Source organism: Rhipicephalus sanguineus, unplaced genomic scaffold, assembly GCF_013339695.2.
Source record: "Rhipicephalus sanguineus isolate Rsan-2018 unplaced genomic scaffold, BIME_Rsan_1.4 Seq10450, whole genome shotgun sequence".
NCBI classification, from domain to species: Eukaryota; Metazoa; Arthropoda; class Arachnida; order Ixodida; family Ixodidae; genus Rhipicephalus; species Rhipicephalus sanguineus.
The window spans coordinates 2,393-25,993 of record NW_023614227.1 but is presented as its reverse complement, the minus strand read 5'-3'; the positions used below and the strand labels follow the sequence as shown (position 1 = coordinate 25,993).

Below are 23,601 nucleotides of genomic sequence, written 5' to 3'. Positions count from 1 at the left end.
CACGATGCACATATGAAGCTAATCACTAGCAGTGTAATTTACTTGATCCTGCTCCTACTGTTACCGAGCTGTTCCTCAGCGTTGCTGACCAATGGAAGTAAAGGGGTGACACTGGGTTAGCTGATATTGCATCTTGCAGTGGAAAACAGCGAGAGAAATGAGACACACACAACATGATCACCGAGACACAATAAGGGATATAGTATCTCTCGAAGTACTTCACCAATGTGCCAGCATTGCTGCTATGTGACAGTGGATTCTGTATGTGAATGCACAGCATGCACTCTTGTCTTAGAAAACCTGCAAAGCACTTAGCTAGATATGAAGAAAGTGTGCATGACAGTGCTAGCATCAGACTATAGCAAGCTCTACATATTTATTCAGAGCTATGCTGCTCAACACTTGACAAAGTTTCTTAACGGGTAAAAATCATTATATGGACGAAAAAAAATTAAATAAAAATCTAGATGGTGATTGGTAAGCTGCGCTACTAGCTGTAACAGAAGCGTATTATAAAAAGGAAATAATAATAAAAGATGCTGCAATGAAATATACATAAAGCACTGCCCGCAAAGTACATCCCCTTGTATATATTTCTGGCAGGTTTACATGCTAAGGCAGAGAGATGGTACAGTAATGATGCGTGAACGGCATGGCTGGGTGAAGCGCCGGAACTTGTGAGCCTTTAGATGACCCTTTGGGAACCATTGGGAAGTGCTGGGTTGCCAGGGTTGGCCGGTGTGGCTTCAGGACTGTGCTTTGCAGAGCAAGGATAGACCGAGAAATGTCGGTTACAGTGGCGTACATGCATTCTATACATAGATTAGAGAACGGTATACTTGAACAGATAATGCAGCCAACAAACTGGTCCTTTGGACTCCCTAGGGATCGCAATATCATCTAAAGAACTGGGTTACTGTAACAAAAACTAATGCATGCCTCTTTTTACTGCCCACAAGGTCAGAAATAGTCACAGCCACATCCAAAATAGCTGCTAAGACCTGCCAGTGCACTTATAAGAATCTCAGTGTTTGTATAGTGACGGGACATGAGTACATGTGTGTATAAAAACAGAGTGCAGGGGTTGCTGGAGAGCTGCATAAAATTAAGGCACCATGTAATGTTCGTTAAAGTGGTCAACTTCCCATTCATAGTACGTTTCACCTTTGTTGTGCATGCTTGACTGCATAACACCCCTGTATTGCAACGAAGCAAGCTTTCAGACAGGTGTGAGCTGATGGTGGAATGGCACACGACAGCACTGGTTCAAGCAGGGGCGTAGCCAGAAATTTTTTCGGGGGGGGGTTCAACCATACTTTCTGTAGTTCGTGCGTGCGTTTGTATGTGTGCGTGTATATACGCAAGCAAAACTGAAAAATTTCGGGGGGGGGGGGTTGGGGGTTTGAACCCAGGGGCGTAGCCAAGGGGGGGGGTTGAACCCTCCCCCCCCCCCCTTGGCTACGCCCCTGGGTACAAGGCTTTAAGAAAATCAACACAGAGGTGGTGGTGGCTGCAGTTAATGCCATTTCCGGTTTGCAATGACGGCGAGGGGTTTGAATAATGGGATGGCAAAGGTTTTTAGTGTCCAAAATTTAGATGTCCTTTACGTTTGTGCTACGAGGTACATGGCAGTGCCACGAAAGCATCTGAATTTAGGTGTTTTGAAAATCGGCCACTGACTGCATTCACAAAACCAGGCATTTTACCATTACTGTAGCAATGTGCTGCTAAATTTTTTGTGATGAGTGCACCACGATCTGGGCACTTGTTTCCTGCACTGTGGTACAAGTGCAACATTTGGAACAAGATTTTAATTTTTGTTTGCCAGCATTGCCGGATATCGAAACCTACATAATATGTTCTTTAATTAGCTAAGTTTCTAAATTGATCTTCTTGTTCCAATAACTTCACTGTGCACATTGCAGAAATGAAGGCTGTCCGTGCTTTCGCCACATTACTTTCTGGTAATTGAGAAGAAAAAGCAATTTTCAGTGGCAGGATGACATGTCATGAACAAGCCCATGAGACCCATTCCATTTTATGCAGCACATTCACAAAAGGCATTATTATGACATCAAGAGTTCAAGTGAAGTCATCGTTTCTAGTTAAATCACGTCAGTGAATACAAAGACTAGTCTTCTACAACTTTCTGTGAAACGCATGGCTCATGAGTGTGTTTCAATGGCAGTGGCTGCGAAGGACAAAGTCGTGCATACTATCTCAATCTCTGCAGCATGTAAGTCAAGGTCATACATGAGTTCTACACTCGCTGTCATGGCTACGACGATGCTGACTAACGCTCCCAGGTTTAAATGCACCAATATACCGTCTAAGTGGACGAGAGGATGACTGACGCCATAGCTCATTTGGTAGAACATCGGATGCGTTATTCTAAGGTAGCAGGTTCAGTCCCTGCCAGCGGCAAGTTGTCTTTTCATCCACTTTAATTTTTTCACCTTTATATCATAATTAGTACAAATAACCTCCCCTATACATTCCTTGGCTTGATTGCCCGTTGCTTCTAATTAAGGTTGTGTCTAACGAAGAAAAATGAGCCCTTAAATTTCAAACTCCTTAAGGCCATACATAGTTGCACGTGGCATAAATTTCGACATACCTTTTCTTTTTCTTCTCCTTCTTCTTTTTCTTCCGTTCCTTCTCTTCATCATGCCGTTTCTGTTTCTTGTGCTTCTTCTCGTGGGAGGCATCCGAGGCATTTTCTAAGAAAAAGACAATAATACGAGCACATCATGTAGATTTGGGGGTAGATACCTTGTGACACAATTGAAGCCTTTTTATAGTACTAAAGCTGGATTACCGGTGACCGAGTTTGCCAAGATAGTCGCGGTGCAGTCACCAGAGCGCAGTTTGCTTGTGCATAATGGCTCAGAAAACAGTCGTCTTCACCTTTTCTTTTATTAAACCATGCTCAATAGACAAGCCCAGCATGAGCAACAGCTAGAACATCGTCTTTGTTTAAACCACGACCAGCAGTGCCAGGCATAAAAGAAAAATTAAGATTCCAGTGTTCTAGAAGCCAAAACCACGGTATGATATAAGGCATTGGGGAATTTCAGATTACTTTTGACCACCTGAGGCTTTTAACATACACTCATACCTAAGTACATGTTTATTTTTTTTTTAAATTTCGTCCCATCAAAAAGCAGCCATGGCAGCCGAGGATGGAACCTCAAGCTTGGCAGCAGCACGCCCAAGCCGCTAAGCTACCATGGTGTATACTGCCGCGAGTTCTGACATAACTGCACAACGCAAAGAAACACACAGCACAAATTAAGACAACCTTCTGTTACTATTACCCGCAGTAGTCCGAGGGACAATACGACAACACCAACGGATGAGCAGTCCTAGAAAATCGGAATGTGTACAAGTACTACTCACCCTGCTGTTGAGATTCGTGATTTGGTGTGTCACCCATTTGTGTGTTTGTGCTTTTTGTGCTTGTGCTTCTTTCGTTGTGGCTGCTGGCTCATCATTCGGTACTGTTCAGGCAGCTGCAAAAGTGTCAGAAGCAGGAGATGAGGACGGGCACACTTGCACCACGTAGACATGCCACAATTTGCACGTGTGACACTCCAAACATCTCCAAAGCCCACCCTCACAGCCAAACCTAACAACCTTTTAACCTACCTTACCTATACCTGCTAAAACTATACAGCAGTGAAGATTAAATTTTACGTAACTGTGGAGATGAATAGTGGTGACCGAAAAAGTGACTCTCTCACAACCTTATTTGAACTGCTGATTATAAGCTTGCTAATGGCATGAACAATTCATATAAAAGTATTTATACGGCAGGCAATGGTTATAACCAAACTTATTGGTTACTTCTGCATGCAAAAGCGTCTCTTAGTGAAAGTATCAAAGCACATTTTGCAATGCACTCCGATACTTTTTGAATTCGGATATTTAGTACTGTGTATCTAGTATACTGAATATCTTCAGTGCCTTTTACATGTCTTGAGCCAATATAAAGATCACTGCTAATAAGAAGACAGTCTTTATAATGTCTGTTCTGTTCTACACCTGCTTACACAAATTTTATTTTGTATAAACTGCTAAGACTCCTGAAGCACCTCTAATCATCCAAATAACTAATGCATTCTTCTCTTGGGGCTGTTCCTGTGTTCTCATGATACGTCGCAATGCCAACAGGGTGACGCACGAGATGTTACCAGGGTACAAGCCGTCAATTTACACATATATGAAACATACAAGTTCCGATTCTACATGTCAATTCTTCCTAAGCAGTCCGTGCAACCATTGACTTCACTACGTGCAGTGGCAGCAGTGCATAGTCAATAAGAGTAATAATAATATATGGGGTTTTACGTCCCAAAACCACGATATGATTATGAGGGACGCCGTAGTGGAGGGCTCTGGAAATTTGGCCATCTGGTGTTCTTTAACCTGCACCGAAATCTAAGTGAACAGGCCTCATGTATTTCGCCTCCACTGAAATGCAGCCACGGTGGCTGGGATTCGATCCCGCGACATTCGGGTCAGCAGTTGAGCACCATAACCACTAGACCACCATGGCGGGTGTAGTCAATAAAGGTGACGCCCTGATTAACTTGATGCTGCTTAGAGGAGTGCAGGCAAAAAAACTCCTGGATGATCATTCTTCGTCAAGCTTGGGTACTGTACAGCTTCTGGGTAGCATAATAATGGCGTTAATACCTGCAGTAGTGTCCCTATAAGTGATTACCAAAACAACAATACCCATCACACAATTTCTGATTTCAAAATGCCCGCCAGCAGGAATGGGACAACTCGTCAATGATGTAAACCGTTCGCACCCGATTTCATAGAGGTCATGTGATCCAGGAAGGTGCCAACAGCAATGAGCTCAATAATAATATTAATTGTTGGAGTTTTACGTTCCAAAACCATAGATATGATTATGAAGGACGCTGTAGTGGAGTACTCCAGAAGTTTCAAAGCAATGAGCTCATACATTTTCATTTTTGCTTAATTTCGTGTGTACACTAGCATTTGATGACGTGCACTAACGCCTTTTTGGCATTAGTGCACGTCATCAGCAGAAGTGTCTCTAACTCTTGAAGACAATGTTATCATGACGGCTATAGCAATGAGTAAGAAAATTCAAGCCAACTTTCATTTTAGGCTTTAATGTCGCGGTAAATTACCTCTCAGCCATATGCTTCCAGCCATAGATTGTAACAGCGTTCCATGCAAGCATACAAGGCATCTGCTAAGGTTAACTTAGCCTCCGAAATTGGTGTATACGCTCGTTTAAAGAAAGAAGCGGCAATGTGACAATCAGTACTGAGCAGTGCTCATCTGTCTTATAAAGTGAGTGGCAAGCAGGAGGCAGCACTATAGAGAAGGAAAGCAAAGGTGACAAAGAAACCGCCACCCCAACTGAGAGCTCAGGATGGTTCAGAGGTCCTTTTAATTAGGCTACAATTTTGAATATATACTTCAACACAGATAACTTTTTGGTGTAGGCTAGAGCATAGCCTTACTGGGCTATGAAAAAGAATACTCCAGAGGAGACAGGCACACTATCGCAAATTGGGAAATAAGTAAGCTCTACTCCGGGCAGCAGGGCAATGACCTCACAAAGTAGAGAAACGAAAGAGAACAGTAACAGGTGGCACAGTAACAGGTCCCAGCGATGCACAACACAGAACAAAGGCAATCACTAAAGAGAAGATGGGAGAAACACCTGTCACTAAACAGCAGTGTCTGTGACAGAACTTCTGATGTTTTGTGCACTGGACATACTTTATAATTCTAGAACTATTCCATTTATGCACCATGCTGAGCCTAAAGCGCATCTTTTCTTTTTTTTTTTTTCATCTCGATAACCATGATCCATCAAATGTGACACGTGCTTGTGAATTGTTTGCGTTACTGTAGTCTGTCTCACATCACTAGACAGATGAGCGAGTGCAGGTCGATGCCCTGCCATGCAATAGTTCTTGTAATACGTGTCTCCCGTCTTTTATATTCTCCCAGTTGCATTTTTCACGGTGCTTACGAGCATAGACTAATTAAGCGTGCTATCACGGGTTAATATTTATACTAACCGGTCCAGGATGAAGCCTAAACCCGACCAGTGGGCGGCGGTAAGGGCCAGTAGCTCCTTTCCACCGACGGGTGGCTTTTCGATGAGAGAACGTAGTGAACTGCGAGTGAGAAAAATATATATAATATAAGTAAGACATCACTGCCGATTCCACCGCAGCGGCGCGTTGCGAAAAACTGGAGATCGCTTCACTGTTAAAGGGGTCATGAACCACTTTTCCAAGTAATGATCTAATGGCCTCAGTATCGGAGTGTACTGCCTCCCGAATCGATTGCCGTAAAAATTTCTCGAATCCGTCAAGAATCAGCGGAGTTACGGGGGTTTGGCGCACGCTCCCAGCGCTTTCTCTCTTTCTCGTGCCGGCGAGCGCACTGGAAGCTAGACAGGGAGGGATGGCATGGGGGAAAGAAGTTACGCCAGCGCGCGTCATGAAACGCGATCGCTCTCCCGCTGTGATTCGCTTGCGCGAGTGCGGCTACCGTGTACTGAGGAGTGCGGCGCCGGCAAGTGGCGGCACCCCGCGGCAAGAAGCGCATCTGATCCGAACGCCGCTCTCGATTTACGTCGGCTATCGGCCAATAAGCATGCTATGTCTCTTGCGACGTACAGCGGACAGACGCCCCGCCCACCGACGAGAGTGAGAACCGGCCTCTGTTTGAAAAGAGGGTGCCTGGGGAAACGGCAACTTCGCGCTCCGCTTGTGGCCATTACGCGGCGCGCACGACTGTAATATTTGGCAGAGCAGTTCATAGCCGTGTCACCTTTCCGCAGGATGTGTTTTTTCAATCAGCCCAAGGGGTGCTTCATGACCCCTTTAAAAAGACAGGGCGCGCAAACACGGAAACCAAGAGAGAAGTCAAGACGGCATGCAACAGACTTCTGTGACACCAAACGGAACCCTGCCGTCAAGACACCACACTGTGGTGGGACTTTCTCTCTTGTGTCCGTGTTAGCACGCCCTGTCTTTTTAACATGAATACCTACCAACTAGCTCAGCTCTCTGTTATTCTAAGCTTCACTGTGCACAGCACCCATAACAGGACGCAGCAGGGATCCCCACCTGTTGTCTTGATCGCCGGGTGCATCGATGTTGCCTGGCAGGTTGGGCAAAAAAGCACTGAGCTGGTCTTTGACCTTACGGCCGCTGAATTTGTTGTAGGAGTGCTCCAAGCCATATGATACCATCAGATTTGTGGCGCCGGTGAGCTCACTCTCTGGCAAAGAGAAAGCGGAACGAGTTAGCGACAGCGCCTGGTATGCTGGTACGGCATAATCCTTTCAGTTACGAGCGCCGAGGCGTTTGACAAGCTGAACATCTGCCAAGAAAACGCCGCAAAGAAGAATCAGCGCGGTAAGATCGTGGCGTAACAAGCAAAGTATACGCGCATCCACGCAACGAAGAGCGTACTCTTCAGCTTCGATCGGCATGATGTGATTAGAAAGCGCGGTAGCGTTTTCTAAAGCGATGAGCGAAAAGATCGACTCGCTTACTTGGAGGTTCTTTCATGAGATAAAAGGGACCGCTGTGAACAATGGCTGGAGTCTTGCCGAGAGAAATTGTCGTCTTAAGTGTTCCGGTTGTGTCCTGACGAGACACAACCGGCGAGCGGGAGCCGCGAGGGCTCGATTTTGGAGAATATTGGTCCGTCCGCCGTACCACCTCAGCCATTGTCGTCTGCCATGTTGTTTCCTGAACTTTTTCCTTCCCGTCATGCACCCCGCTAGTGATGAACGGAAGTGCGGCGTAAGAAGTCACCGGAAGCTTGAGATGTGACAATAAACGTTTTAAATATGTTTTTGATCAATAGTTCTAATTTGATAAGTTATCTTGTCAAATAAAGCTTTGTTAAACGCTTCTGCAGTGTAAAATGGTGAACGCATGCGCAAACACACACGCAAATAACCTCAGCTGATGGTTATCCCTGAGTCTTTTTTACAAATCTCAAAGGCTATGCTTTTTAGTACTAATACGTCACGATCGCCATGCTTTAAACACCACCTGTCTTTACCCATAGTGCCTCGGGGGATTTCACTTCCCGCGCAACTTTTACCGGGCTTTGCAGCCGCGCATGTGTTGGGCTGGCGCGGGATTTGTTGTTTTGACTGGGCGCAGAAATGATTTCCACCGAAGACATCCTCTCTCTTAGTTCGTGCAAATCACTAAGCGATGTGAAGGAACTAGAGTAAGTTCTCACGAAAATGGGGGGCCGTAGGACGCTCTACGGCCGGTGACCAGTGCTGAAAAGTTGTTGCGGAAATTACGGTTCTGTTTGTGTAGTTGAGTCACTTTACGCTGCTGCGTGTGTGGTGATAACTACGTGGAACATGCAGGAGCCACTGGAAAAAAAAAAAAAAAAAAAGAAAAAAGCTACCTTGATTTTATGGCTTGTCTCTGACGGTTTCACCTGGCTCAAATACAGATTAGATACAGATACTTTCGACTGATCAACCGGTTCGTCGACAGTAGTTTTCGTTTCTAAATTTTGATTTCACTTTTTTTCCCGCAGTTTGAGCAACAGGGACCTCAGAGTATTGGACCCATGCTGCTTTAAAGGACTGAAAAACTTGGAGAGCCTCGATGTGTCAAGAAATTCGCTCAGAGACGTCCCCACTCTTGGCCTTCCTAAACTCCGGTGCTTGAATGTGGAGGAGAATTTGATCAATGACCTGGCCTTCCTGAAGGATTACAGCGAACTGACGGAGTTGATGGTTGCTGGCAATCCCATCCTTGTAAGTTCAGCAATTTTGTTTTTATATCTTCAAACGCATGCTGTCGGCTTGTCTACCCAGTTCAAGCTCTATTACATTGTAATTCCATTTAACTGAAGCAAATTTCGCAATCTTGATGATGCTGCTTTTCGTTTTCAGTGCATTTAATAAACTTAGCCTAATGTGGCTGGTTTTTAATTCAGACTTTGCGTATTATTTGGCAGAGGTACGGTACGAAGAACTTTATTTAAAGATCCGGAGAAGTGCCACCCCTTAGGGTGACACCGCGGGCCGCTCCCACGTGGGGACAGTTAGACCTAGCCTAACCGCAGAGGTGTACGAAAACAATGTGTTCTCTCCATCCAAATGCAGCTGCTAAAAAAAACATGTAAAAGAGATGCATGGAGTGTACTGAGTAATCAAAGTACGTCTTGCAGAAGCATTTTGCAGTTGCATGTGTTGGCACAAGTGCACGATTTACTCATTGCAGCATGTGGCTAATAGAGGATTTGTAACCACAGTTAAAGCTTTCTTTACATGAAGGTGTTTCCTTATTATTGGCCAGTGTTAGGACATACCACTCGTGATGGAAGTTTTGGTTTTATGAATGCAGTGGCGGGAACATCGCATTTCTAGCACATCAGATTCATGTGAATGGTGGCAGTGTGCTTTAATATTAAGAAGGCCATGTTAATGCACCAGGAAAGGTGCTGGTTTATACGGATAAGTCGCCTTATATGGTGATGTATGACATTGCGAAATGATGGAAATAGTGAAATGGCTGTTGCTGGTGTGTACTTTCCTCCTCTCACCAGTGAGGAAAACTTGCCAGTGAGGGAAACTCCGCACTACTGAACCACATACTTAGATGATATGTTTCTTTTCATAGCATAAGATTTAGAGCCCAATACATTGAAAACTTGGTGGATGATTGAGCTTTGCCTTCAAGAATGGAAAGTGATAGCATAACCAGGCCCGTTCACATCATCTTCTCATTCACTAGCCACACTTTCCCTTCTCAGTGGACACCTCAACCGCGCCATGAGGAAAGAAATGTCCGTGCGTGTAACATTGGCTGTTTTAAAGTCTCCTAGAAGGCCTAATGCAAGTACAGTTGCGAAGAGCCCACTACACCTTATTTCATCATTTTGTGGATCAGTGAAGTATCCACTACATGTCTTCAAGGCAATACATGCACCTATGCGGCTGTACACTTTGTTGATGCTGTGGCTGATGATGACCATCATCAATTATGCCTGAGCACTTTGTAATGGGTAAACCTTTAAACCACCCACTTGTTGTGCAATTCACGGTGTGATGCTTGGTGCGATTATACGCTCCTGCCACACATTATTGCATATGCTAATGTGACTCATCACACTACATGTCGTCTTTATTATAAGTTTTTTAGGGGCGAAGCTCCTCTTAATCTAACCTTGTCACGCGTCCGGCGTAAGGCGTAACCGGTAGTATACTACGACCCATCACCGATCCTTTGCAAACTGCCCACTACTTCGTCTTTGCAAACATCCCACTACGATCCATCACCGACCATAAAGCCGTTATAATGAAGGGGGAACGGAAGCCACCTTTGCAAACTGCCCACTACTTCGTCTTTGCAAACATCCCACTACGACCCATCACCGATCCATCACTTCACCGACCATAAAGCCGTTATAATGAAGGGGGAACGGAAGCCACGTCTAGCTATCACTTACGATTAATAAAATTTCTTGTATAATATATACAGTGTTTGTCACGTCTTTGATGATGTACTGGGCTATCGCTTTGATTACTGCTGGCGAAACCACTGAAGATTTCACGGTGTAACCATGATTGCTTCAGGAGCTTCGCCCAAGCTCTCATTATTCACCCGTGGATATGCTGTGAATTTTTTTTTTCCAAGGCAGTTTCAAGCACTGGTGTGGCTCTGTGGTAGAACATCCGACTGCCATGCAGAAGGCCTGGGTTCTAATCCGCTTGAACACTTGATTTCTATTATTGCATCAGTCGCAAGTTCTCGCTCACGGGCAACGCTGCTGACGCCAGAATTTCTGCAACACAGGCTCCTTAAAAAATTTTATTGTACAGTCAGTGTCAAATTTTAAGAACCACGAGACACTAGAAAAGCTGAATATTTCCGCTTCTTCGGCAGGCACCTGGAATTCAGATTGCCAGCCTGTTCTAAGACGGGCTAACAACATCTACTGTGCAACTCAGCAGAATACAGTCACAAATTCCTGAGAAATTAATGTTTTATCTGACCCAGTGGTCTCTAAACTTTTGACACAGACTGTTCAATTTTCTTGGTTTTGTGAGCTGTTGAGTTCCGCTGCAGTGATAATCATCTCAACTCCTTAAATGCATGTCTTACCCGAAGGTTGCGGAATCGAATCCCAGCGATGGCAACCACATTTTCGATGGAGGCGAAAATGCTAGAGGCCCGTGTGAAAATGCTTGAGGCCCGTACTTATATTTAGGTGCATGTTAAAGAACCCCCAGATGGTTGAAATCTTCGGAGCCCTCCACTACGGCATCCCTCATAATCATATCATGGTCTCGGGACGTAGTAACCCTCTGAGGTACACAAGAAAACTAGAGACTTCCCACCGGCGTCACAGACGGCACTTCTGGTGAAATTTGTAAGGCATTGATGCCGACCAAAATATAAGGTTCTGCTAAAGCTAGCTTAAACGAGTCAAATGTGCAAGTTATACATCCCTCGACGAGGCAGTCTTTAGAACACCTGAATTAGTTATGGCTAGTCATGGGGACATGCGTGTCCCGTGTACCTCAAATGTGTGTCTCAAGCACAAACGACATGCTGTGTTTTGCTCTGCTGACTTCTGCTTGCCTTTTCTTTTCTCAAAAACAGTCAGCCGACAAGAACATCGCTGTGTCCCTGCTTCCCAAGTTGGCTCTGTTGGACGGAGCCGACTGCCAGCCTCTGAGGAAACTTGAAGCACTCGGCGACAAGAAGCTGCCCTCAGGTAAACATATGCAGTTAGTCTAACGACTTACAAAGCAGGGAGAGTGTTGTATTGTCAGAAAATGAGCATGCAAATCCAGCCCAAAGTTTGAATCTATATGATGTTAGGCTTGTTTCACTTAACAGGGTATTAACAGTAGGTGGCAACAAGTTTGTGAAGGTAATATTTGGTGCTTTTGAGATTCTGATGTTTCTACAGCAGTTGGTTGTTATGTGTCCTCTCTTCCTCTGTTTTCTAGTTTTTTTGTGTTCTTTTTTTCTGCCTGTATACCTGTTCCTTTCCTCTGTTCCTGGCCAATCTTGATCTAGCGTTGTTTTCATTCTCTCTGCTTTCTTTCTTGATCACTGTGCTAAAAAAGGAAATTTAAAGGTTCATTTTACTTTGTTAGACACTACCTTAATGAAAACCAACAGACAATGAAGCCAAGGAAGGTATAGGCGGCATTATTTGTAGTCTTTTAACTGTATTGTAGTAATTGCGCTGTATCATTTGTAATTTTGCTGTAAATTGTCATCATTCCCTAGCATTTGTGCTATTACAAAAAAGTTAATTTGTGAGACAAGTACAAACACATTGGATTAAGTAAGTTTAAAAGTCCTGACTTTGAGCACCTCTCTGAAAAACTGGTGGGCATTCTAAAGCCGATCTTGTCCCGTATTTCTGAACCCAGTTCAAGACCCATTCAGCCCCTTTATTTAGGGGGGAAGCCTACAGCCCATTTTTGGAAAGGTGTTCTTCATGCACAGTGCTTTTGTCACTTCAAGCCACTTCAATTCTTTCTGTCTACTCTCACGATGCGAATGAAATGTCCTGTCCTTCTCTTGCTCAGATTTCTCGAATCTGGGAATCCACATTCAAGGACAATCTTCTTCTGGAGCCAGTGACGAAGAGGTTAGCAACGTGAAGAAAGATTTTTTGAGGCACCTGAGGAGAACTCATTTCGAATGCAATGAATTTTCCGTCAAGTTCAGAAATTTAAGGTATGTGTATTGAACTCATTTGGCTTGTCGCTATGCATGGTTTATGTGGCTTTGGCTGTGCTTATAGTTTTATTGGTCTCAATGCTTATTGCAGTTTCAGGAATCACTCCTTGTGCTAGATTCAATGGTATGGCCTGTGCTTGTAATGTTAAAGGGGTCCTGCAACACTTTTTCAACATTCTCAGAAGACGCTGCCGATCGCTAGTCGAGGCCCCTGAGAACATGCAAGCCAAACATTATAAGGCAGCACGTGGCCCTGGAATTTACAATTAATTATCAAAGCCAACTAGAAATCGTTCCCTCTTCTCTCGACAAATGGTGCCATATATCCAAATGACCGCGCTATGTTCCCAAATTCACGGCCATTGGCTGATTTGAACATTGTGGGCTGCATAGTTACTGCGGCCGTCGTGGGAGGCTGCCATGTGCCCGCACGCGCACTCAAGATCACGCTGAAAGTAAGCCGCGCATTCGAAGAAAAAAAGAAACAGTGTTCAAGGTCATGACTCGCACGTGACGCAACTTCTTTCCCCAGTGCCATCCCTCCCTGCTTAGGTTCTAGAGCGCTCGTTGGGACGAGAGAAGAGAGAAAGCAATTACAATGTGCGACAAATCTCTCGCTCGTACTTGACGGATTCTAAACATTTTTGTGCCAGTCGATTCGTGAGGCAATAAGCTCCTTTAGTGAAGCCATTCGATGGTTACTTGGAAAAGTGTTGCAGGGCTTCTTTAAGCTTTAAATTTGACATGCATGGTAGCTGTGATGGGGAAGGAAGGTGTGTCGTGGAAGTAAGACACTTGTTGTGAGCATTCTCAGGACTCGTTAATATTTTTTAAAGCATAAACTATGCATTACGTTTCAGTTAGATTGTCTGAGAAAGTACATGGTGCAAATGTTCTCCAGTCCCACTTGAGCATCAGATGTGCAAAGAGATTGCAGTTTATACCATTCTGTTGGATAGTGGCCAGAGACATCCAAAGACTCATCGGTGCATGAGATGGCAAGTCAATTTGCTAAGGAATTGACCCACAAGTGGCAGCGTTTTCACTCTATCAGTTCAGGTGCTTAGATCACTTATCACTAGGGGTGTGCGAATATTCGAAATTTCGAATATTTTTCTAATAGTGTTTGCTATTCGATTCGATTCGCACTGGAATTTCACTATTCGAACTATTCGAACTTCCCAAAAAAAACGCCAGGCCTGCGCGGAAAGTGCAGCACAGTCACAGCGAAAGCTCGAAGAGCGGCATTTCTAGAGCCCGTTATAAACTCTCTTGTGGCTACTAATACAACTACACTAGCAACGTACCCACTACGCCACAAACGATAATTTTTGTGAAGTTGGAAGCACCCACCACGACATTACTCGTCATTCTGCGGAGAAGCGAGGTACCATCTTAAGGCATTATGTGCAGTTTCTTGATGCGACGACTGATGACGATGAAGAATTATGACTGAGCCTTTTGTAATCAGTTGGAAGCTTTAAATGACCCACTAGTTACGTACTTCGCATTGTGTGACGCCAGGTCGTTATTTCATTCTCCCACCACACTTTATAACATACGCTAACGTGAGAAAGAAATAGAGAAAGGGAATTAACTTTATGGAGACCCCGAGGAAATGGATCATGGGAACCTTATGGACTTCCTTGGCAACCAATAGAAGTGCACTTGCGCGGAGCCCACTACGCTATAATCAGAATTTTTGTGAACGAAGGAAGCAGCCACTACGCAATTTTTTGTCATTCTGCGCAGAACCGTGGTATCTGCTAAACACCTGTAAGGCATTATGTGCACTTTGTTGATGCTGTGGCTAATGACGATGAAGAATTATGGCAGACCCCTTTGTAATGGGTTGGGAGCATTCAACAACTCACTCGTTGCGCAATTCGCATTGTGTGACGCCTGGTTACAGAATTCGCATTCTGTGACACTTGGTTGTTTTTTACTCTTCTACCACACTACATTACATATGTTAATGTGGTTCCTTCCCGACATGAAGACTGTATAGGGTCTTTTTGCAAGGCAGTTTCAAGCACCGGCATGGCTCAGAGGTTGAATACTGGGCTCCCACGCTGAGGGCCCAGGTTCGAACCTCGTTCCATCCTGGAATTTTTTTCTTATTTCGTTTTTTTTTTTTCTTATTTCGAGCGATAGTGGTTACGGACACCGGCGGCGGCGGCAGCGGCGGACAACTGCGGCGCCAAAAACGGCCGGTGAAATGATCTCATAAGAGCTTTCGCTGTAAAACAAATACAGTCAACGACCGACTGAAAGTGCCCCCTTCAAATTTTCAATATGCTTCACCTCATTACACTCTCGTGTTGCGGCAAAGCTGCCTTTCATGCTCCGTTATGGTCGAACATAGCCAAGAGACAGTCAACGTTCGATTAAAAGTGGCCCCTAGATTTTCAATATGCTTCACCTCATTACACCCCCGCATTGCGGCAAAGCTGCCTTTCAAGCTCCGTTACGGTCGAACATAGCCAAGACACAGTCAACGTCCGATTAGAAGTTGTCCCTAGATTTTCAATATGCTTCACCTCATCACACCCCCGCATTGCGGCAAAGCTGCCTTTCAAGCTCCGTTACGGTCGCAACTGTATTAACTCAAGAAAACGCTGGTTCCAGCATGGAGATGAAAGATGTGGCAGAGGTGGGGGCTCAATTAATGCTGTTTTGGACCTGAAATTTGGGCAGGAAGTTCGAAAAATTGGACGCCGAAGCTTTTTACCATCCAAAATTTCAGATGTTATTATGTATTGATGTTTACGAGGCAGATTTGGAACTCCAGACTTGAAGGGAGCACACCCTTGTCTGCCACATCAGTTGGGCTTCCACAGAAGTTGAAAGAGGAGGAGAGGCTGAGGAAATGGCACATTTGCCTATCACGTGTAAAGTGTTGTCGGCAACACTTTGGTTGCACCAAATCATGTACATAAATACAATTCGACCTCTACATTGCGCTTGAACTTAGCGAAAAGAAACACTTTCATGTTGCTATCTCATAAGAATACGCTTAGGAATCCTCTCTAACTTTTTTTCCTGCAATTTCGCTTCGAAGTATTCGAAAAATATTCTAGAAATATTCGAAAAATATTCGATTCGATTCGCACTCACACTTCAATATTGGAATTCGCTTCGCACCCAAAATTTTGCTATTCGCACAGCTCACTTATCAGTGTATGTGGCAGTGTTTTGCTTAAAAGTTCTTTCATTGGATATGTGGCAAAAACATGTGCTCATCTCGCAGAACATAGCATGGCGTACAATTCTATCAATTTCCAGCATTCCATTTCAGCATTAAAAAAAAGCTGGGTGTTTCCGAGTGTCTCGCAGAAGCACCAGCTGTCGCAAAATGGGAGACTTCTACTGAAATACACAACCTACATTTTCGTTTTCCTTTTTTCCTTTTCAAAGTGCACTAATTCGTTTCCCAGCTCATTTGGCATGCAATATTTACACATGGCTTTATTCCCATTGATTCGTTTCAGGTGGAATCTCTTGGTGGAGAGTTGTTTGAAGAGGAAGTTCAAAGAATTCGTGCCAAAGCCTCCACCAGCACCCCAAAAAAAAAGAAGGACAAAATCAGGCCCTCAGAAGAATCCAGCTCTCCTTCCAAGCGTGTCACATCTCCGACGAGACGGCACCTCATTGATCACGAGCTGGTCAGCAGCAGATCCGTCGCACACGGCTCTGACGTGAACGTAAGCTCTCCGCGACGCCAGACACGGTGTCTAAATAAGTCGACTGAGGTTAATGCATCGAATAGTTCCCCCACAAGCGAGTTGCATCTCCAAGGAAAATCCTCAACCTCGAAGATCGAAAGCAAGGCGCATCCAGCTCTCACAAACATGACAAAAATTCAAGCTTGCTTCATGCTGGCACCCGTGAATTGAATGTATCGGTAAAGAATGGTTCGTCAAATGATGTGCGACGGTCATGTACACCAAGGAAAAAGCTGAAATATGAAGTTGCTCCTTCTAGGGAAGAAAAGGTGTGTATCTTTCATGTGTGCCTCCTGTGCCCTTGAGTTTCACTAGCAGCAAGTGCTAGGCCTATGTAGAAGTGGACTCAATTTTCTTTTAGCTGACCTCGGATAATTTTTTCAAGTTTCTGTATTTTAATGAAAATTTCATCGAAGAGTGTTCTTCGGTTCAATGTGGGAGTTGTTTCAGACAGTTTGGCTGACAGTTGTATGGTTTTGTAGATTAATTTGGTAACTTAAAATATTTGACTTAACACACCTGGTCTCTGTTCTCCTGAGAATGATTCTTCTTGACATGTTGCACTCACTGGCCTGAATACACGGATCAGTAGTTGGGGGTGAAGGCATGAAAATTTGGTGTAAGTAGCAGTGGTATCAAAGGGTGACTGCGTTCATACAGAGGGCTAGCTAACGTTATAAAATAAATTTTATAAATTTCATAAACCACCATGGGCACTGCGACAACACCCATGTGGACTGGATGTTGAAGTTTCAGAAACGATTAGAAATAATATTTATTTAAGGCTGTTAGCTTGGTTACTACGTCAATAGTCATCCTGCACTTGATGAGAGGCACTCAGCAGTTCAGTAGAAAAGAATAATTTAATATACATTCAGTGTGTTTTAGTTGCAGACACCACAAATGAGGCGTGACGTAGTGGGGCACTCGGGTATAATTTTGACTGCCAGGAATTCTTTAACAAGCTCTTATATCTAAAGGCAAATGAGCAATTTTGCATTTTGCCTCTGTTGAAAAGCAGCTGATGCAGCTAGGATTGAGCCCACAACATTGACCTTATTAGGGTAGTGCCATAAATCAAACTTTCAGTTAATTCTGACGAATCCTAATTTTTTGGTTGGCCCACTATGTTTTCAATGTATTTTAAGTCGCCTAATTCAAACTGCCCCACTGCACAAATTCGGTTAATGCAAACTTTTTGCTTGTACATGCCTTGAAATATCTGCTGCCTTTGTTGCTTCTAGCTGAACATTCGGGTCTTTATGTCATAACAGTCACAAATAAAGCCGATTGCCTGCCCCCTCGTAAATGGCCAAACTAGCCAAATCGCATGCTGACTGAGGAAGAAAAAAAAATGAAACGGTCTTGCCTTGGTCTATCGCGTGTCGAGCACTTCCTTAAAGCCACTTTCGCCACAGTACACTGGTGTCATGCGGGAAAGCATCCTTGCAGAGCTGTATATGATGTTGCTGCAGCCCTGAGAAACATTATCAAGAATCAAGAAAGTTTATTTCCAACATAAAGTTGGGGGTCACCCCAGGCAAAAAGCGGCGAAATCCAGCTTGAAGGTGCCTCGGGGCCCACACACAAGGCAGCGTACACATACACTTCTAAGCAACATAAGGGTATAATCAACAAAGAATATTTAAGGCTGTAAAAAAAAAACCAAAGTAAGGACATAGGATACTGATAGACATAAGACATACATATACACTGTTACACGTGCATACACAAACCTACACATCACAACATAGATTAGTATGTTGCTCCAAATCATTTTTTTTAGAGCTTCTGATAATTTGAACATAATCCTGGGGTCCCCTTGAGTTTGAATCATCAAGAGCCTACTGTAAATTCGTTGGCACAAACATTAGTGCAGTTTAGTAAGAAAATAAATTGAGTGGACAATACAGCTAGCATGCATCTACTTTTTTTTTTACTTGGAAAACAATGTGTTTTCAGTTTGTCACAATCGCAATGTCTTGCAGGGAAGTGTGAAAGGGGCTGAAGCATGCATATTTCTTCGTGGCCATTCTCAAGATCCCAGTGACTCAATAACTCAAGTGTGGCAGGCTGCCTTTCAACCAAAATGTGAAGAAAATGGTATGCACACTTTCATTTTTGCTTGTTTCTGTACGTGCATTCACACATTCCTTGGCAAAATTTCCTTGTCCCTAAAAAAAAAAACACTTGCAGGCCATATTGTAATGATGCAAATTTCTTCGCATGCCTTGGGTCACTGTGCTAGTGTAATTGGCCAATGTATTATGATTAAAAGTAGACTTCAATATCAAATTGTCATGCAACATCCAAATTGTAATAGACAACATTGTTTTAAAACTTGCCGAAAATTTTAAAAGGATTTGAATTAGAAAATAATATGTTTGATTACCTCCTTTGTTGCTTTTCCAGTAGTAGATGATTGCTTCTTAGCATTGAAAAAAAATTTGACAAAAATTCTATTTCGAATCTTGCACCCGTGGTGTCATGAATATTGAGTTTTTTTAACGTATCTGTGTCTTCCTCTGGAAAAGTCTCAGTACTTACGAATTGTTCATTTTAGAATGCATGCTAGCTATTTTATATATTTCAAATGTTTGACTAGCTCTAGTCCAAATCTTGGCTTTGTTATTATCTTGATGCTCTTGCTCTTCCATCATGCTTGTGAGTTGTGGCAAGAACTAGCACCAACTGTACATTTTTAACAAATCTTAAGCAGCATCCATAGCCACTGTTGGAACCTTCTTTCATTGTTGATTGCTGATGTATCATGTTCATGCTGACATTGTAACTAACCTATCCAAGAGTCCTCCTCTCACTGTCACATTCTGGATTAACTTTGTTGCCCCTCTTTCAATTGCTGAAATGTGCTCATGTATTTAAGTATGTGCATAAGTACATACCTTGAAGACTATAGTTTCATAAGGGGCTGTGGCATAGGTATTACAAAAAGGTTGACATGGCCTTCGTTGATTCAACTTTCAGATCTGTCGCCCAACATTGTGGCAACCTGTGGCGGCAGAATCGTTAACTTTATCGACGCCAGCACGGGAACTGTTCTGAAACGCTACAGGAGTACCAACTTGAAGGAGGTAAAGGAACACACACTTTTACATCTTTATATTTGTTGCATATACCCTATATACATTCAGTATGATGGCTGCTACAGTATGAAAACAAAGATCTCTGTTAGTATGAGCATATGCTAAGGCATTGCTTGGTAGCGAGAGCATTGAGTTTAGGGCAGGAAAGAAAGGTTGGGTGCATAAAAAAAAATTTTAGATTTTACGGAGCAGTTGTACAGTCGTATTTGTAGATTATGGAAACATTCTCTCCTGACAAACATCAGATCTTGAACTCGTCTAACTTCAACATGTTAGGATTGGTCTAGGTGTGTATAAAAGAAATGCATAAGAAGAACTGCTTGCACAAGTCGCACCCGCACAGGTACACATATAGCAACAGTAGTACATAACAAACTTGACTGCATTTAGAGCGACTCATTGCTTTATGCTTGAATGTTATATAGCGACATACATACGGCATAATTTTGCTTATGGAAAAAATGCAAGTTTAGGCTGGGCAATTATGTTTAAAGGTGTTGACATACTCACTGACCAGCTGTGCAGCAGAACTTCCTTGACGTGACTTTAAACTGTCGATGATCTTGGGGGTGAAGGGGGGGTTGAGGATGAAGAGAATATTACTCTGGTCCCATGTTGTGTGTATCAAAACCCTCCTTATCCTTTTTGATGGCTTCACGAGTCTTACATTTCTAGTATTAGTTACTGTGCACTTCCCGTCGTGTCCTACCTGTGGTACTTACTCTCTCACGCACTGTGACACAATGCATATAAAATGAGGTTCCACTGAAGCAGGGTTGACGTCCTTGAAACATATTTTCCGAGTTTCAGAGTAGAACAAAGTGTTTTCGCGAACCAAAATATACGAGAATTCTGCAGAACACTTCACGAGCTTAAATTGCTCTGGTATTTCTCTTTAGTGTCCCTTTGAGCTGTACTCTAAAAACACTCGCACCTGATGGGACGTATTTCTGTCGCAATAACCATCATCTATCTTGCGTGCTCCTCTTTGCTTTAATGCTGCCCGTCCAGGACTTCCAGGCCACAAATGGCACGCATGAAGTCATCGTGACATGGCATTCTTGATGGAAGAGTTGTAGCAAGTGCCGAGTTTTTCAAGAGAGAAAACGCAAGGAAGGTTATTCTTGCGGGACAGGAAGACACCGTAAGAGGTGTAACCTAGGGATGGGCGAATAGTGAACTTGAGGTTCGAAGCGATTAGTGATTTCGTCGAATAACTTTGAATCGAATAGTTTCAATAGTATATGTTACATATTATAAACTGAAATGAGCATTTTTGTCATGACCCAACTAACTTGCACAATATTTTCAAGAATTGAAACTAGGCATGTGCGAATGTCACTTTCCTGGTCCTAGGTGAAGTGGAAGCAAGTTTGAATAGTACAAGATTTGAATAGCAGTAGGGTCCAAGTTATAAGTGGTATAACAAGCTTTTAAACTTAAAAAATAATTAATCAAGGTGAAGGTAATGTGTACATTAACCTCGAAGTGGCTTCGCAGCAGTGCGTATTTCCCCTGGAGAGGTGGTTTCACGGCATAACACTTCCATGCTGCAGTGAAATTACCTTTACAAGGGGGTACATGGGGTCAAATATATGTCCATTGGTTGATTTCGGATAACTTAAATTCGTGTTGAAGTGAATTCGAAAACTGTAATGTTAGTTAGAATATTCAGAGTGCTTGAATATCCGCTCATGTCTGATGTAACCGCTTTCGTAGCGTGGCTATTGACAAATATGGAAATGCGTCTTCCCGTTTAGGAATTTTTCTGCCTGGCATGGACGGTGTTGCCCATTGGTGGTCATCAGAGTGCTGTGCTTGCCGTGGCAGGCAAAGCCCACGAGGTGAGCCTTGTCCACCCTGAGCAGCTCGTCTGCTACAAGTCGTTCCAGGCGCACACCAAGTACATCAACTGTCTGCACTTCTGCCCAGCCAGCCCACTTGGCTTCTCAGTAGGTGGCCCCACTCTAATCTCTGAATTCAGAAGTTTGAAAGTTAACTTAACCCAAGACATGTGTATGATTACAAAAGACACACTTTTGGGACCCCACAAATATGTTCAAGTGTCCGTACCGATTGTTATGTGGAGGAAAAAAACGCATCTATTGGAGCTGTTAATATTACATAGTCATAAGATCAAATAAAAGTCTCCGAATTAAACAAAACAAACACAGTACAAAAGAAAATGTCACAGAAATAACAATTTTTCTAACAATATTTTATACTAACATGCATCTTAGGAGGAAAAGAAAAATAGAGACAGTGAGCAAGCATGTGCAGTGCTATACATTGTCAATAAAAAGGTGCTTTAAGGTTTTTAGAAATGTATGCAACGTACCGTATTTACTCGAATCTAGGCCGGCCCGATTCTAAGCCGACCCCTGAAATTCGCAAAGCCAGGAAAGAAAAAGAACTTAATCATTGTACTCGAATCTAAGCCCCCCCCCCCCCCACTTCGCACATCGTTTTTCGAACAAAAACATTGGCTTAGATTCGAATAAATACGGTATTTACTCGCGTAACGATCACACTTTTTTTCCAAAAAGAACTCATAGGGTCCCTTATGCATTTGACTAAGACGACTCGAAGGCAAAAGCCATCTTCTCTTTCTTTTTCTGCGCAGTCAATATATTGATTCTCCCCCACCCCCTTCCGAAAGCTTTCTGCACCTAACGTGGTTTTGCACTGCCTCCGTGATCAGCCCGTCTTCGAATAAGCGACGCTGTCATACGATGAAGTCAACATGTGACATCATGGTGACATCACAAATTTTGGCGATCCGTGACGTCATGATGGCGTCATATGGTGGCGTTATCACGTTATGATGATTTTTTTGCATCATTCGTGTTGTTTGCTGACGGCGCTGACGCCGACGGTCAATTTTCGCGCTTAATGAGGCATTATGCCAGAATGTTCTTGCGAATCTTTCCTTTGTTTTTCTATTCCTAACTGGGTCCCGAGGGTAGGAAATTGAATGGGTCTTGTCTTATAAACTGGCTTTACTGGCTTAAGTGGCCTAAGCATCTTCAAAAACTTTTTTTTTTCCTTCTTGTGTGTTAACTACAAGTCTAGTTCACTTTATTGTCTCCAGGTGGAGGCATTGATGACAACATTCACCTGTGGGACATTGGCATTCCCAAAGCACCCGGCTATCAAACTAAAATTGTGTATGTTACTTTGCACTTATTTCTCTTTTTGAGTTTGCCTTTCCTTTTGTTTCTATTCTGCTTTTGTTTTCTCCTGCCTGTTCTCTATTTTTCTTTCAAAACTCATTGGTCATGTACTGAATACTTGAGCAGCGTCAGTATTGTTTTCGTCCGGTTAGCTATCATTCCAACTTGCTGGGGAAAGCTTACATTTTTAGTTTATATGGCGGGCTGGCTTTGCATTCCTTACTCCAGAGTACAAGCCAGGTTATATTACTTTGTATTGTTTGTAGACTGCTCGCAACACAGAATCTGTGTTTGGTCTGCATCTGTCTACATCTTCTGAACAGCGATGATTAGCTATCATATTTACGTATGTATTGGTTGTTACACCTTTGCAATAGCAATGTGGTTGCTTTTACCTCCGTGAGCAACATGCTCCTGGCATTGCTTGCTTTTCTTTCAGGAACTGCTTACTCTCAAACCAAAGTGCGAGATCTTACAGCTGTGTGTCAGCACTCGGAATGAACTGCTCCTGGCTGCCTGCCATGGCGGTCTGTTTGGCTGGAAGTTTGACCAAAAGTCGATCGTGAAAGTTGACAGGTTTGTACGTGAAGTGCTTTCCATTTGCTCTGCTCCGGCTGAAGAAAGACTTAATCAGATGATGATACATAGCAATAACGTTGTCAAATATTTAGAATGAGCGGAGTAGAGGGCACTTTTGGTCTGTTTATCGTGGTGTATATGTACGAATGGATTGTGTGGCCATTTGTTGTTGACTCCTTATTCAGCATTGTTGCGAGAAATGTTAGTGCAGGAGGAGAGGCAGCGAAGGGGACATAGACATGCTGACTTGTTAAGGAAATCCTGT

General features: G+C 43.4%; 2 protein-coding genes across 2 annotated transcripts; one reads left to right on the top strand and one right to left on the bottom strand.

Moving 5' to 3' along the window:
• Positions 1-654: 654 nt before the first annotated feature.
• On the bottom strand, positions 655-7,795 carry LOC119375963 (mediator of RNA polymerase II transcription subunit 19-like). The gene is given in 8 exon segments (XM_037645979.2): positions 655-757; positions 2,614-2,720; positions 3,400-3,439; positions 3,441-3,512; positions 6,075-6,106; positions 6,109-6,173; positions 7,134-7,287; positions 7,565-7,795. Coding segments are annotated over 8 exon segments (720 nt in total). The 5' UTR covers positions 7,743-7,795; the 3' UTR covers positions 655-685.
• A 317-nt stretch (positions 7,796-8,112) lies between these two features.
• Positions 8,113-23,333, top strand: LOC119375964 (leucine-rich repeat and WD repeat-containing protein 1-like; the record flags this gene model as incomplete). Its single annotated transcript, XM_049411336.1, is given in 12 exon segments — positions 8,113-8,256; positions 8,581-8,803; positions 11,658-11,772; positions 12,602-12,663; positions 16,247-16,459; positions 16,525-16,749; positions 18,469-18,583; positions 19,466-19,572; positions 21,345-21,513; positions 21,516-21,536; positions 22,676-22,749; positions 23,197-23,333. Coding segments are annotated over 12 exon segments (1,529 nt in total), but the record flags the coding sequence as incomplete, so codon positions are not given.
• Between the last annotated feature and the right edge of the window lie 268 nt (positions 23,334-23,601).